General features: G+C 34.0%; 4 protein-coding genes across 4 annotated transcripts; 1 reads left to right on the forward strand and 3 right to left on the reverse strand.

Moving 5' to 3' along the window:
- Positions 1–1,329: 1,329 nt before the first annotated feature.
- Positions 1,330–3,242, reverse strand: LOC104713686 (homeobox-leucine zipper protein ATHB-6). Its single transcript, XM_010430863.2, has 3 exons — positions 2,776–3,242; positions 2,294–2,682; positions 1,330–2,123 (listed from the first exon to the last, which is right to left on the reverse strand). Exons 1-3 carry the CDS (start codon positions 2,843–2,845, stop codon positions 1,620–1,622), a joined length of 963 nt encoding a protein of 320 aa, XP_010429165.1. The 5' UTR covers positions 2,846–3,242; the 3' UTR covers positions 1,330–1,619.
- Positions 3,243–4,326: 1,084 nt separating this feature from the next.
- On the forward strand, positions 4,327–6,874 carry LOC104713687 (monofunctional riboflavin biosynthesis protein RIBA 2, chloroplastic). The gene is made up of 7 exons (XM_010430864.3): positions 4,327–4,544; positions 4,743–5,061; positions 5,146–5,367; positions 5,464–5,786; positions 5,887–6,016; positions 6,101–6,373; positions 6,462–6,874. Exons 1-7 carry the CDS (start codon positions 4,489–4,491, stop codon positions 6,582–6,584), a joined length of 1,446 nt encoding a protein of 481 aa, XP_010429166.1. The 5' UTR covers positions 4,327–4,488; the 3' UTR covers positions 6,585–6,874.
- A 208-nt stretch (positions 6,875–7,082) lies between these two features.
- On the reverse strand, positions 7,083–8,111 carry LOC104713689 (protein MIZU-KUSSEI 1-like). The gene has a single exon (XM_010430865.3). The coding sequence runs from the start codon at positions 7,988–7,990 to the stop codon at positions 7,274–7,276; it is 717 nt and encodes a 238-aa protein (XP_010429167.2). The 5' UTR covers positions 7,991–8,111; the 3' UTR covers positions 7,083–7,273.
- Positions 8,112–12,669: 4,558 nt separating this feature from the next.
- LOC104713690 (classical arabinogalactan protein 2) lies at positions 12,670–13,475 on the reverse strand. The gene has a single exon (XM_010430866.3). The coding sequence runs from the start codon at positions 13,291–13,293 to the stop codon at positions 12,886–12,888; it is 408 nt and encodes a 135-aa protein (XP_010429168.1). The 5' UTR covers positions 13,294–13,475; the 3' UTR covers positions 12,670–12,885.
- Between the last annotated feature and the right edge of the window lie 2,215 nt (positions 13,476–15,690).

Consider the following 15,690-nt stretch of genomic DNA (forward strand, 5'->3'; position numbering starts at 1 on the left):
TTTATAAATTAATTATATATATAACTAATGTTTAATTTGTATTTTTAAAAAATGTACAACCTTACAAATATAGATATATTAGTTAATATAGAAATTAGAAAGTATTTTGTTAGTAGTATAGAATTAACTAAAAGTAGGAATGTTAAATCGACCGCTAATACTTAACTATGTATGTTTTGTTCATATATTTATAGAAAAGTAGATGTTATATTCATAAAATATAAACAAACCAATAAACTAATTGATCCGTGGTTCAACCGGTCCGACTAATTGACTCAGCAACCCGAAAGAATTCCGATTCACCTTCCGGTCCGGTTTCAAAAACATTGTCCTTTATAGTAATTTTGATTGTTTTGGAAATTTTATTAGGATAATAAATCTTGTTTCCAAAAATCAAAACTTAATATTAATTAATTAAATAAAAACAAATTAATAATTAATGCTAATGACATGCTTGTAAATATATTGCAACTCCAATATTTATTTGCTAAATGTTTCAAAAATGTATATATAAATTTTTCTCATATTTTCACCATCTCTAATTATATCTTCATCTTTTATCATTCTAATTACCACTAAGATGTTTTTTGCACCTTATATCACTAATCGAACCCTAAGTTACTAGTTACAAATTAACGGCCAATATACATTTTATGCTTTCAGTAAAATGGAGAAGAATAATTTTTTTTTTTAACTTTTGTTTTAACTTTAGTTCCTCATAGTATCAATATTTTAGCGAATAAATTATCACAAAATTCTCGTGTTTTACCGCATCATGTTTTGTATGTAAACAATGCTTTTAGTTTTGTTAACCGAACTTTTACAATAATGTAAGTTGCTGGTAATTATGCTATATTCGTAATTCAAATATACAAAATAGCGAGTAAATTAGTTTGAAACTAAATTTTTTTTACTGATTTGAAATAATCTGAAAAAAGTAATAAACTGATTTATACTTAGGTTTTAGTTTTTTTTTTTGAAAAAGTACTTAGGTATTACAAAAACCAATCGCACTTAAAAGCATATTCAACACATCTAGGTTTTTCTACTAAATTGTTCGGACCTTGACTTCGTAGGTCATTTTGTCCAAAGATCAGAACATGTTAATATAAGTCTCCCTTTCAACATCAAAACTCGAACCTGCCACTTTGAGGATCATTGTCATTGAAAAATCCTCTAATACACCAAAATACCTCCATATACACAAAGTCCATCAGTCATCACATCTAATTTTTTGTGCTTCAAGGTTTTATTTGAGGGTTAAAAATTGTGTAATTTAAGACTTAAGAGCGATTGTAAATCTAAAGATTCCATGCTGAGTTCTTCTCCTTTGAAACCCTTCTCAATTCTCATGATCTGATGATGATGATCCTTTAATTACAAGAAGTGCACGAAAAAGCACTAATTACAAATTCACCCTAAATATTTATTCCCGCCGAGGTTTAACCCTTCCTTAATTTGTTTTCCATTTCACCCTTCAATTTTAACAATTATTCCCATTTTGCCCTCCTCTGTTATTTTTTCTTTCCAATCTTCTCCATTGATTCCACAGAGAGAGAAAAAAGAGAGAGCCATCTGATCCAATCCAAAATCTCTTCCCGGTGGTGTTCTTACAATCTTCAATTCCAGTGATCAACGGTGGAGTACCAGTGTAGAGACGGCGGTTGTTCATCGGAGAAGAACTCGCAAGCTTCTTCACCACTCAGAAAGTCACCATGATCCTCTGTCTGCTCCATTTTCACAAACTGGAAGAAATTACTTTGGGGAGCCGCCGTCACCGGAGCCGCCACCGTGACGTTAGAGCTGCTTTCCTCGTTCAGAAGAGCGCTTGAGTCGCTGCTGTCTGAAGATCCAGCTGCTGCGAACGAAGAAGCCGCCGCCCCCTTTAGTGGAAGAAGGTCACGTAGATCCGTGAAACTTCGGTAATTGAGACCATCGGAATGTTCAAGAAACTGCGGAGGAGACGGCGGCGGCTCTGTCATCTTCTCCGGTAACGAAACTTCTTCCTCCTTGACGGATATATCACTCTCTGTTGTCGCCGCCGCCGCGTTGTTCTCTTCTTCTTCTTCTTCTTCTTCTTCTTCTCCTTCTCCTCCGTTAAGCTTCGTCTTCAGTTTACTAATCTGCATCAAACAAAACCAAAAGATTTAGTTTTTCTTTTAAATCTCAAGATTTGCAAAAAAAAGTTTCAATTTTTTTTAACTTGGGATCAACAAAATTGTGAAATATAACAAAAAAGTTTCAATCTTTAACATAAAAAAAAAAAAAAAAAAGTTTGGATTTTTTTTTATACCTCTTGGAGGAGAGATTCATTGTCACGGCGGAGAGAATCAAAGTTAAGGCGGAGAGAATCGTATTGGGATTTAAGAAGACCGTAATCTTTCTCAAGCTGTTTTGTCTTCCAGCGAGCACGACGGTTCTGAAACCAAACAGCAACTTGACGAGGTTGAAGACCAAGTTCTTGAGCTAACTTAACTTTTCTCTCAGGCTCTAGCTTATTCTCCAACTCAAAATTCTTCTCCAAGGCTTTTACTTGGTTAATGCTTAACCTTCTCTTCTTCTCCGACATCCCCCCTACGTGTCCTCCTCTTTCTTCAACTATAGCTTCTTCTTCTTCCTCGTAACCTTCGAGAAGCATCGACTGAAACTCTCTCCCACCGTATCTTCTCGGACTCTGCTCATCTGTAGATTTCATTTAAAAGAGAAGTCAAAATTAGTAAATTTTTTAATGGAGAGATTTGTAATCAAAGATGGGAGTGGTAAAAATTGAACAACCTTGGGAAGTGGTAGGACATAAAGAGATGAGACCACCCACTGAATCTGAGCTACTTAGTCTCTTCATCATCAACAAAAATTCTCAATTTTAATGACTCAAAATGTTTTTAGTACTTGATGATCTCTTAACCAAACTCACAAGAAAAGAGAAAACTTTGAAATGCACAGAGATTATTAATTAGGGCAATGGGGGGGGGGGGGGGGGGAGATTCTTCTATTTACAGAGCCAGAGGAGAGAGAGAGAGAGAGAGAGATTGGGGGGTAGTGCGTTTTCCATATGAACAAGGCTTTGTTTCACACTTTCTCTCAGTTTAAATAAACTCAAAGCTTGGGTTAGAATGTAACCATGGTTAAGTAGATATTGTTTGGGTGTTTTTTTTTTTGGTATATGAAAAAATAATATTGATGCAATTTGAGGGGATCCACCGGCTATACCCAGTTACCTCCAGGTTTCTTCCGGTATCACTGGAACTCGTATGTGAGAAGAGAAGTGAGATAAAAAAAGATAAACATGACTCGGCGGCTTACTCTAATCAGCTCGGCTCAAGCTCTGAAGTAGTAAGGAATCTTATACGACGCCGTATAGATCTCGTTTCATGTTTTTAAATCAGAATTCTTTTGTTAATTTAACTGCTACAACCAAGAATGATTTATGGGATAGAGAAGAGATATAGGACAAGAATTTAGAAAATCTGTTTTGTCATAGTAGTAGCATGGTAATCTAATCAAAATACCCTTTTTCTTAAAAGCTGTGATAATTGGATTATATATGCTTATTTTAATTTTCTCTAAGCACTTAAAAATATTATAATTAAGGTATGGGGTGATGACTTTCGTGGCAATGCAAAATGAGACAAAGAGCTGTTGGCCCTCGGTGACAGCAACAAGAGTGATGTTTTTTTTTTCCTTTTCTCCAAAACATACTTTAGTTTTTATATATCAGGAAAGTTTTTGGGTTTAGTTTCTATATCCGTTATTACTATAACCCATACCCATTGATGATATAAGAGTAATTAGTTTGGTTTTCTTTATAAAATGTAAATTATATTCTTATAGGTTAACTATCGTCTTAATTACAGACGAAACAAAAAATTTTTTAGACGATGCAACTAACATCATATAAAGAAAAGAAAACATCCCTATTTCAAAGATGAAAATGCAACAAAATCTACAAGCTTCAGTCCATTCCTCCGTATACATGTTATACTCCTAATTGATATAAAAATATATAGAAGCACACACTATTAAATTCTTCGTAACAGTTTACAATTAAAAGTGTTAGCAAATCTCACTTACTGTATCTAACTAATTTACTAATATTTTCTCAACATTATTAGTATGTTTAATCAAAAAGTTTACAACCTTATTTATGTTTACATTATTAATGTTTGTACAATAGAAACGTAAAAATAAACAACAAACGAGTCAAGAGGGCAAACCTTATTTATGTTTAGCCACCGACACATGATGATCTCACTGGGGATTTTCTGTTTCCACCTAATACGACATCGTATTCAATTCTTAAAAACGACGTCGTCTCCCCTCGTGCTTATCCATAAATGGGAAAAAAATACTATCTCCTACTACACAGTGTATTCGCCACGTCATCAAAAATAAAAAGATCACCGGCAACAACAAAAACACACAGTGATTGATTCTACTCTACGGCGGTGGTGGTTCCGTTCGCTCTTTTCCGAAACTCGTCGTCTCTCCATGAAAATGGCGTCGCTTACTCTCCGCTGTGACGCGACGCATCTCTTTCGTTCACGGTAATCAAATCAGAATTTGAAAATTAAGTTTATCTATGGTTTCGAATTTTAGCGATAAGTTGAATCGTTCTTTCTTAGAGGTTTTGGATTTCAATTGGAACACAGAGTCGTCTCTATGTGTTTCTTCTGCAATCGAATTGGAATTAGGTTTAGGTAGTGATGATTATGTTGTCCTCCTTAATTTTTGTGTTTTTTCAGTGATGTTGTTGTTAAGGGAACAAAACTATCTAGAACGAGCTGGGTGTGTTCTAGGGTTATATCAAAAAGGTTCAATGTTAGGATGAGAGTGGTATCTGAGGAAGGAGGAGATGTATTCTCTTCCTCTAAGAGTAATGGATCATCATCAATGGGGATTGAGTTGCAGCCGGATTTGGTTTCTTTTGGAACATTAGCTGCTGAAATGATTCCCACAACAATGGATTCTTCTGATGTTGATGATGAAGAGTTTGATCTTGATCGACCTACTGATGGATTTGCGTCTATTTCTCAAGCTATTGAGGATGTTCGACAGGGCAAGGTTTGTGATATATATATAGTAGTGATAGTGTTGGCTTTTAAAGGAGAGGGATCTTATGTGAAAGCTTTGTTATTTTGTTTGCAGATGGTAGTTGTTGTAGATGATGAGGATAGAGAAAACGAAGGAGATTTGATAATGGCGGCATCGTTGGTAACACCTGAAGCTATGGCTTTTGTGGTTAAGCATGGGACTGGAATCGTGTGTGTGAGCATGAAAGGTGAAGACTTAGAGAGGTTAGAGCTTCCTTTGATGGTGACGCGAAAGGATAATGAGGAAAAACTCCGCACGGCCTTCACGGTTTCAGTGGTGAGTTAAACACTATAGTATCTTTTTAGTGTTGGAAAAAACTACAGGACTCTTAGTGTTGGTATGAAAATGAATATTGGAATTTTTTTTTGTTAGGACGCAAAAAAAGGAACATCCACTGGTGTCTCAGCTCGTGATAGGGCACAAACAATATTAGCCCTTGCATCAAAAGATTCAAAACCTCAAGATTTCAATCGTCCTGGTCATATCTTTCCTTTGAGATACAGAGAAGGCGGTGTTCTCAAAAGAGCAGGGCATACAGAAGCCTCTGTTGACTTGACTGTGTTGGCCGGTTTAGAACCAGCATCTGTTTTATGTGAGATTGTAGATGATGATGGTTCCATGGCTAGATTACCAAGACTCCGCCGATTTGCTCAAGATAACAACTTGAAAATAATCTCAATCGCCGATTTAATCAGGTACAAACACTTTTGGAAATAAGTCTCATCTAACTCAACTCTCATTTACTGATATTTTCAGATTGACACTTGATTTTTAATTGCAAACTTTATCTCGCAGATACCGAAGGAAAAGAGAGAGACTGGTAGAGTTTACTGCAGTTGCGCCTATACCGACAATGTGGGGACCTTTCAAAGCACATTGCTTCAAGTCATTGCTTGATGGAGTTGAGCACATTGCAATGGTCAAAGTAAAAGAATATAAACCGTATCTAAACTTCCTTGATCATTCTGTTCTTATAATTTATATAACCCAAGTTTTGATATGTAATCAGGGAGAGATAGGAGATGGAAAGGATATTCTCGTGAGAGTACACGCGGAGTGTATCACAGATGATATATTCGGAAATAGCTCTGGTGGAAAACAGTTAGCGATTGCAATGAGACTGATTGAAGAAAATGGGAGAGGTGTTTTTGTCTACTTACGTGGTCCGGAAAGTAAAGGTATTGACCTAAGCCACAAGCCTCGTACTTACAACAACAATTCAGATCAAGCCGAGGGTGTTTCATTCCCCGTTGCTTCACGGGAATACGGCATTGGAGCACAAGTAACAACAAAATACATTGAATCTTTTTGATATTTACTGTTTCTATTTTAAAAATAAGCAAACGATTGATCAAAGATTGGTGATGCAGATACTGAGGGATCTTGGAGTTAGAGAGATGAAGGTGATGACTAATAATCCAGCACATTACGTTGGTCTTAAAGGCTATGGTTTAACAATTTCTGGCAAGGTTCCTCTCATTACTCCGACCTAGTCCCTGAGATGAATGTGACCGTTGTTTGATCTCGTTAAGATACGACGTGTGTCTGAATTTGTGAGTGACTTTAGTTTGTTGTTAGTTGTGTTTTGGTGCCTAAACCATGTGTTTTTGTTTTCTTTACCTCCATAATTGTCATTAGATAAATTTTAAATGGCATTTTCTAATTGATTTGAGAATTTTTCTTTGTTTTAGTAATCAAGTGATAATTTAAGATATATTGTCACTTACATTTGGGTTTTGTAAGTACAAATATTATAGTCACGAAATAAAGAATTGTTAGGGAATATATATTTTGAAAGTCACACTTTTTGTTGCATCCTTTTTTTTTTTTTTTGTGTCTGTTCAACTACTTTTCATTCTAACCTATTAAGTACATTAAGAACATTTCTATATATCTATGATCTATCTATTTTAGGGGAGTTATTCTCATTTTTGTCTTTAGATAAGAATATTTTTAAAAGAAATGGCGGTAACAAGATAAACAATTGAAACTCGAATCAGTGAACTGTCGAAATGGTATGTAAAGATTACATACAAAAGCCAGAGCTAAAGCCAAAAAGCTTTGAGCACGACTCAAAAAACAAGTTCTCTTTTCTCGAACAAAGAAAAAAAAAGAGGGAAGAAACTTAAAAAAAAAAAAAAAACAGAACTCTTATGTACGATCATCTTCACCAGTAATTGAATCAAACCGATGATGGGACGAAAAAGATACTGAGTTCTTGTCCAATATTCCCAGCTGGATCAATCAAATGGAAAGCTTCAGATTCTTTCGAACCACTAACTCGTCTAAAGCTAGCTCTCAAATACATCAACTCATCATCAAACCGACCATGTTCTTTCCCAGTCACAACTCCGGCTCCAACCACCACCTTACTCAGAGCATCCAACGCCGCCAAGTCATCCTTCGACGGACAGCGTTTTCTCGCATACCCTACTTTTTTCCCGTTACAATACATATTCCAAAATGGCGAGTCTTCTTCGTTGTTGCGTTCTAACACTATACGCAACGCTCCTCCTCTCATCTCTCGAGCTAAAACCGTGGTTGGAACGGCTAGCTCGAGAAGAAGATCGAGGCTTGTCGATTTTCTTGGTGTTTGGATACAGAAGTTGATTTTTCCTTTACGGTATCCAAAGATTGTTCCTGTGACTGTGGAAGAAGACAGGGAAGAGGAGGAACGAAAAGAGGACGTGCGTGACTTGATGTCGTTGTAGAGTTTCTTGCCTCTCAAGCTAGGGTTTTCTTGTTCAAGTTCTTGGACTAATGTGCAGTTGCAAGTTGGGATGAGAAGCTGAATGAATGAGCGGAGGAGACGCCATGAACGAACTTGTTTCTGGCAGTCTACGGTGGTAACCACCGTCGATTGAAACTCCATTGGAGCTCTGACTTTGGCCGTTGACATTGTAAATGCTTTTGATGAAGCAAAAAAAAAAGAAGAACTAAGAAGAAGAAGAAGAAGAAGAAGAAGAAGAAGAAGAAGAAGAAGAAGAAGAAGAAGAAGAAGAAGAAGAAGAAGAAGAAGAAGCTTGAGGATTTGGTGTTGAAGTGTTAAAGGGTTTAAATAGGGAGACAGAGAAGGGGTTTACGTACGAGTACCTTTATTTAGTATATTACTATATAATTGTTTTAAAAATTCGATTTTGGTTTTATGTTTGGGTAATGAGAGGCAATTTATGAGCTCTGATTTGTAAAGTATGATTCGTGTTGGGTTTTTGTCACTCACCCTAAAAGATTCTTTCGGAATAGGTGGAACTACTATTTAGTATTTTGTATTCTTATTATTGCAATAAAGCATATGAAAACCTTATATGTTAAATAATTGGGGTTTCTCTGACCTTGAATAATTGTTTGACATCTTTTTGCAGGATTTGTTTTCACTCGTATAATTATTCACTTTCTAGGAGGAGTACTGGAGTAGTATCAACTATACAAAGATGAAAGAGGTAATTCTTCTTAGTATAAATTGCGTTCATGATGGACTTTTCACCATTATTAAGTATTAACATTGCCATAACTTTTATAACAAAAATGATGGGACTTGATCAAGTATATAAGACCAAGACTTACTTTGGTTATAAAAGTTATGGTGAATTAAAATCCAAATTGATCAAGTCCCATCATTTTTGTTATAAAAGTTATGGCAATTATGCTCATGATAGATCTTCAATATGCTCAACATAAAAAGTGATATCAAATCAGTAGAATGTAGGAAATGGAACTTTTATATTTAGGGTTCTAACTCATTTAAACGTAGGCGAGATGCAGTTTTGAGTGTGAGAATTTGCAAGTTTTAAGGTTATCAAACGATTTATGCAGTTTTGAGTGTGAGAATTTGCAAGTTTTAAGAACATCTCTGACCTATTTCGCTATTTTTTTTATTTGAAATAGAACAAGCATAAATGATCAGTTTGGAGTTGCTCATTTAGGAGTTGGAAATAGCGATTTTAGAGTTATAAAAAATTGTAATAAATGTATTCATGGTACTGTTACTTGCCACCACCATAAAAGGAAAAAAAGAAGGTTTTGGTTTGAACTTTGAAACGATTAAAACTGTTATGAAACGATTGGAGTCAGATGAGTGGAAAACACCACAGTCTACTGTCTACATAGTGTTTAGATAGTGTTTCTGTGTTCACAGACGATTGCCCATTAATGGATTTAACAAGACAGTTCAATAGTATGCTTTTAATGTTTGTAGACTTAGTATTAGACCGTTCAATAGTAAAGTAACTTTATGATAGAGTTAATTCAGACTTCAGAGTGAAATAATGGTAATTATCCGTAGAACTGTATACACACACGTATGACTACTAAACTATTATTATGATAAAATGCATATTTCGACCACATGTATCGAACTACGGGTGACGTTGGATTATAATTTTATTATTAAAAATAGAAAAGAGAACAAATTGAGTAATCCAAAAAAAATACAGATTGGATGAAATTATTCTCTAATAATAATACAACATTCCCGCTTTTTGCCTTTTTACCTGCTAAAAATCATTTAAAGAAAACAAGCTTTGCATATATATAATAATGAAATAAAACACATAATATGTCGTATATTATATGATCCGTACGACAGAAAGAGTTGTATAATTGCATGAATGATTAGGCCATTAGATCTCTACCACTTCCATTTAGACTCCAAACCTGAGTTTTAATTAAATCTTATTGTATATATTGGAAATATTAACATTGAGCACTTAAACACTTCACATACAATTTCTAAAAATATTCTTCATTCTCTCGATTACGAGATTCCTCGTTATACAGCTCGTGCATGTGATTTCACTATAATCTTTGTTCTCAACATATATAAAGATTCCATTTTAACTAAAAAAAGAATATTTATATATTATCAAACACCTCTTGGCTTTTCCAATTTCAATTACTTTAGGGTCATCAATTATGAAGTTTGTTGATTCTAAAACAAAAAGAAGAGAGAAGAAACAAAACCAAGCATGAACTATGGCCCTAGATATTTTTTTATTTTTCTTTTGGCCCTCTTCGTTTCTCTTATAAAATCAGTAAATTAACAAAAACTAAAGAAGAAAAGCAAGAAATGAGCTTTTATAAATCTTTTTCGAAATAAAAAGAAAAAGAGCTTTAGTTTATATATTAAAATTTACAACAACAACCGAAAAAAGTGCATTTGGGTCCAAATCTAATGAAAAGAAAAACTAGTTTATTATGGTGTCTAAGGCTAGCCTGGTTTCTCCACTCATGTCTTTTTGGCATTTTCCCTCCACTTTTAGTTTGTTCTACTTGCATATATGTATGTGCTCCATGTTAGGCATATTCAAAACCCTTTTATTATAAATTAGATATGTCACCTTTTAGTTTCGTGTAATAATGATATTGATTTAGCTAGCATTTTAGAAATATCTTAACAATTCACCAGAAGGGAAACTACGGTCTATAGTAGTAATACAAATCGAAGAATTTCTCATGAAGCACCAAATTCAACTCTACTTCATATATATATATATATATATAATTTCTATGATAAGAAGTTTTTGACTGAAGCCCATACTAATTTCTATGGAAGAGTTAGATATTCTTGCCATTTAAAATATCTATAATGATCAACCACTATTGAAAATATCGTAATGTCATATTGTCATAACACTAAATCGCAAAAACACAAACTAATATTTCACATCAATCTATAGAAAACTCGAGATTATAGATTGATGTGAAATTATAGAAAACTCGAGTTTGCATTTCCATAACAAACTCCTACTCTCTCAAAAGTTTAAAATTCTAGTACATTTTTGCTATGTTTGGCCAATCAAAGCCTACAACCAACTCGATCCCTTATTTTTTTTATATGCTTGATAATAGATCTATAACCCTACATTGACTCACGAATACATAGGACTACTAGAATCTTTGATTTTTTTTTTTTTTTTGAAAGTTTATTATATATCATCAACGGTTTGCTAGGGTAAAAAATAATTCACAATATATATATATATATCGTTCACAATATATATATATATATAAAATAATTCACAATATATATATATATATATATATCGTTCTTTAATTTTGGTTTCATTAGTTGTTTTTTTTCTTCTATGATTCCTAAGAAGGATAGAGAGAGGAAATATGGAAGTGTGACATCCCATTGTCTGAACTTTTGGTCGGTCATTCCATGGGCAAACTTAGCTGTTCTTGTTCCTTGCCTTTTTACTCATTCAATCATCAAGGCTTTTGTTACAATTATATTCCCTTTCAAACTAATAATATACATCCCGAATACTCTACATGGTTCATATTTGAGGAAACTTCGATCAAGGAGCTTGTACAACCTTCATGACATCCTAACTTACAAAATCTATGCAACGTAAATAATTCATGTGGGCTTTAAAGTTAACAATCTTTTGTGGCGGCTGTATACTTATTAAGTTATTTTCTCGTTTACCATGTCATGTAGATAATTTAATTAAATAAAATGATATCAAACAAAAAAATCTCATAAAAATATAATATGAATGAAAAAAAGATTCTCAAATGTAGCAGTAAAATATAAAATAGATTTTTCACAAAAAAAAAAAAAAAAAAATCCTAAATATTTATGAAATTTTCCTAAATCTGTAAAATTTAGGGAATGTGACTAAAAGTAAGTTACAATAGAGAAGCTTTTTATATTTTCTTTATTATTTTACGGTGTGGTGTGGACGTTGATATAGAGAGATATAGAACTGAGATGTGTGTCGCCTTTTCATTATTGCGATTCAAATGTTTAATAAAAAAACTTAAAATCCAAAAAATGCGAGAGTCCTCCTTTTGAAGCCCACTAAGTGAATAACCATCGTTATTCACTTATTCCTAATGAGCTTATGTTGGTTGACGAATAGAAATCGAATCACAAAAATACCACAAATATGATAAAATTGCCATCCACAATTGAACACTAGCTAAGCTAGGCATGTCTTTGTCTAAAGCTTGAGTAAATGACACTAATTCTAAGAGGATGCATTGAGACAAATTGTGCATTTCCAAAGGAGGACGGCCGGCCCTTGATTTCAGTTCTTTTTAATAGAGTTTTAACTATTAGTATATGCTAGTCGAATAGTTATGGGCCTTATGTCATGTAAATCGCAATACAAACTCTTTGTTTGCCTATGTATTGAAGGAAAAAATATCTTACCAGTAAAAAGCCTAGCATCTAGAAGCCCAAGATTATGGTTGACTAGCTCGGGAAGATATCATATATACCTATAACTTTGAATTTCGTATTTCGTATCATAAGTGAAATGAATGAGTTTGACTTTTTTTTTTTTCTTTTACTTTTCACGTAAAGACATATAATTGCACCTCAAAATTAACCGCTTGAAGCATATGTTTGGTTAACCTTGCACAAATATAAATATGTCAATCGACCCGACCCAAAATCTCTGCAATTCTCGTATTTTCCAACGAAGACCCAATTTTCTAATTAGGATTACATGGAAAGGATCGATCGAATCTTGGACATGTTTTACATGGAAGGGCCGGCTTGCTTACAACGATCCATCTAAGCTCTTAATGTTTTTTTACATGATCAAAACATAAAACAAAGAACGTGAATTTAAAAGAATTATTTTAATTTATAAAAATAGAATTACATCATATCGTCACTATGTTCATCTCAGCCCCCAACCAAATTATACACGTCAAAAGAATAACAATGGTAAAAAAAAAAAAAAAAAGAACAAAAATATATGAACGAGAGAAGACGTGATTACAATAAAACAGTGATAGAAAGCAGAGGATCGAGATCCACCAAACTCATCAAAAAGCTCTCTAAGCCAAAACGACAGCGTATAAAGCTCCGGCAACAGCTGTTCCCACAAGGAAAGCTTTGTTAGCCCACGCGGCACTTGGCGCATCAGCGGCACCGTCTGGTCCTGGAGCTGGGGATGAACTCGGAGATAATCCAGAGGGACCAGGAGCAGGGGCATCGGTCTGAGGTGGAGAAGCAACGGGAGATGTTGTTGGAGAAGTGGTTGGAGCGACGGTTGGAGCTGAAGTTGGCTCGTTAACTGGAACTGGAGGTGAAGCAACTGGCGAAGGTGTTTCAGCAGTCATCGGAGGAAGAGCCGTGGGTGGAGGAGTAGTAACGGTGGTTGGTGCTGGAGCCGGAGCTTGAGCGAGACATGAAGTGGCCAAGAGACCAAGAAAGATCAAAGCTTGCATTGCCCTAGAATTCATCTTTAGACTCTTTGTCTGAAACTTGAAACTCTCTGTTTGATGTTTAAACTCTTCTTCTTGTATTTGTCTTTGTTGATGGTGTGGAACAATGAGAGGAAGAGACTTCTATATATACCCGATGGTTGGGTTAATTTAATTATTGTGATGTAACACTAATCATGCGTACCACATTCATAAATACCAACATGGCTTAGCTTGACATTGGCGGTTTTTAAAAATAATTGCCGTCTTCTTTTTTTTTTTTAACTTGACGTGTTTGAGTTTTTGAAGTTTCCTTGAAGAATCATCTACGTTGAGGAACACCAAACGGATGCACTGAGCTCTGACACGTGTGTTTTCTTAGCAATGTTTTTCCTTAGATCCGTTTACAGGAACACGTGTCGTGTTAAGATAGGTTCTTAAGTATCATTTGATTATTAACCGCGTTACAATGCCAGCTTAATTATTAACACGATTTTGACTAAATATGGTTTCACTGAACATGACGCGTTACTAGTAGATATTAAATCTATGTTATCCCAAAAAAAAAAAAGTGTAATTGTTTTCGTATACAAGTTTTCAACTGTTAAAAGTGAGTATTATAATCGTTTCAGTTGAAAAAACTTAATTTTAAATAATTCGTTATCATATGTTGTCTAGACTGTATTCTGTATATAATACAAGTGGATGCTGGCAAAAAGCTGTCAAATATTTTGGTAATTTAGTTAATAAATTATATAAAAAATACTGTATATTTTAGTTGCAATATATTCTTAGTGACAGATAAACTTGGTTGTCTTTAACAAAAAAGAAAAAAAGAAAAGAAAAAAAACTTAGCAATGAAACAGTCAAGCAACGCGCATTTGCATATATTCTACAGCTATCTATTCATTATCACGGTGTAAATATATCCTTGATTATCATTTTCAATAAGAGTTCTACACTCCTACCTACCAATTATTTGATATCATTTGTTAATAAAAAAAATTGTTAGACTTTTGCTTTGAGCCTTTGACCTCTATGCATTGTACATCTTCATCTAATTTGGAACCATTCTTTTTCCTGCCAGCTTTTCTTTTTTCTTTTTTTTTCTTTCCTGCCAGCTTTGACCTACATAATATTTTTTTTAATTGCCAAAAGGAAAATTAAATAACTTGATTTGTAGAAGCAGTTTGGATGAGGCCTTGGTACTTTGGTAGGCCTCTCTTTGTAGCTTTTCGTGGATGTGGTCTAGTGTCTAATCTTAACTTTTAGTGTTATCTTATTAAAGCCCAATGTAGTTTTGTTTTATTTTCACTTACATGCAAATTGTTCAAATAGTATGTACAAAGTGAAATATTAAACAATTATGGAGCAAAGTCGTAAATACTAAACGTTATGGGAACAATTTATAAATGCTGGAAGTTATGGGGTTAAATCGTAAATACCAACGTTATGGAGAAAATTCGTAAATATAGAAAGTTTATGGGCACAAGCATAAATACCAAACGTCAAGAGGAAAATTCATAAATATCAATCATGGGAAAATTTGTAAATATTAAAAGGTATGAGGCAGACTCGTAAATGCCAAACGTTTTGGGGAAATTTGTAAATACTGAAAGTGGTGGGTTACAATGTAAATATCATATGTTATGTGGCAAATTTATAAATAAATAAACTTGTGGGAAAATTAGTTACGAGTTCCTACTTATTTAAAGTTGTGGGGCAAATTCGTAAATATCTTAAGGTTTGAGTTAAACTCATAAATATTAAAAGTTATGAATCAAATATTTTTAGATAACAAAAATTGTGGGACCATTTTGTAAAATATCTAAAGCTAAGCAAATAGCTTCTCCTCCAAAAACCGAGTTTTGTCACCTTTCCAACTATCTCTCCATTAGGTTTTTTTAATGATAATATGATCCTTTTGTTGATATGAGAAACAACAATTAAATAGATTTGAATAAGAAATATGATTTGGGCAGACTTTAAATCGATAAAAACAAAGAAGAATGACGAACTGGATTTGTATTGATCTTATCTCTTTTTCGTAGTTTGGATTACTGTGCTTTTTCTCTTTACAAACTTCGAATATTTAAACTAAACGAACTCCAACTTTTCCTGAATCTCCTCTTCCAATCTCGCCTACGATCTTGCCAATGACCTCCCGACTTCATCCTTGGTTTGACTCGGCCTCTTAGTCGAATTCTTGGATCCACGTTGGGCTAGTTTATTGGTTTGGCATCCACTCCTTAACAAGTTTTTCTTTAGGCTTTTAATTCGTCGAAACCTAACACCAACATCTCTTTTATTTTTTGTGCATTATTTGAATGCTACTGCGGGTACATGTGAAAAAATGAGTAGTGGGATGATTTCGTTAAAACCAACATTTATCAGCTAAAAATTAAAATAGATTAAAATAGAAAGGGCTGTACTGTT

Source organism: Camelina sativa, chromosome 9, assembly GCF_030686135.1.
Source record: "Camelina sativa cultivar CO46 ecotype springtype chromosome 9, ASM3068613v1".
Classification (NCBI taxonomy): domain Eukaryota; kingdom Viridiplantae; phylum Streptophyta; class Magnoliopsida; order Brassicales; family Brassicaceae; genus Camelina; species Camelina sativa.

Coding starts and splice junctions, on each gene's coding strand:
- LOC104713689 (XM_010430865.3), bottom strand. CDS start 7,990: ATGTCAACGGCCAAAGTCAGAGCTCCAATGGAGTTTCAATCGACGGTG.
- LOC104713686 (XM_010430863.2), bottom strand. CDS start 2,845: ATGATGAAGAGACTAAGTAGCTCAGATTCAGTGGGTGGTCTCATCTCT. Junction 2,683..2,775: donor ATGTCCTACCACTTCCCAAG/GTTGTTCAATTT, acceptor TGAAATCTACAG/ATGAGCAGAGTCCGAGAAGA. Junction 2,124..2,293: donor ATGAATCTCTCCTCCAAGAG/GTATAAAAAAAA, acceptor TGTTTGATGCAG/ATTAGTAAACTGAAGACGAA.
- LOC104713687 (XM_010430864.3), top strand. CDS start 4,489: ATGAAAATGGCGTCGCTTACTCTCCGCTGTGACGCGACGCATCTCTTT. Junction 4,545..4,742: donor ACGCATCTCTTTCGTTCACG/GTAATCAAATCA, acceptor GTGTTTTTTCAG/TGATGTTGTTGTTAAGGGAA. Junction 6,017..6,100: donor AGCACATTGCAATGGTCAAA/GTAAAAGAATAT, acceptor ATATGTAATCAG/GGAGAGATAGGAGATGGAAA.
- LOC104713690 (XM_010430866.3), bottom strand. CDS start 13,293: ATGAATTCTAGGGCAATGCAAGCTTTGATCTTTCTTGGTCTCTTGGCC.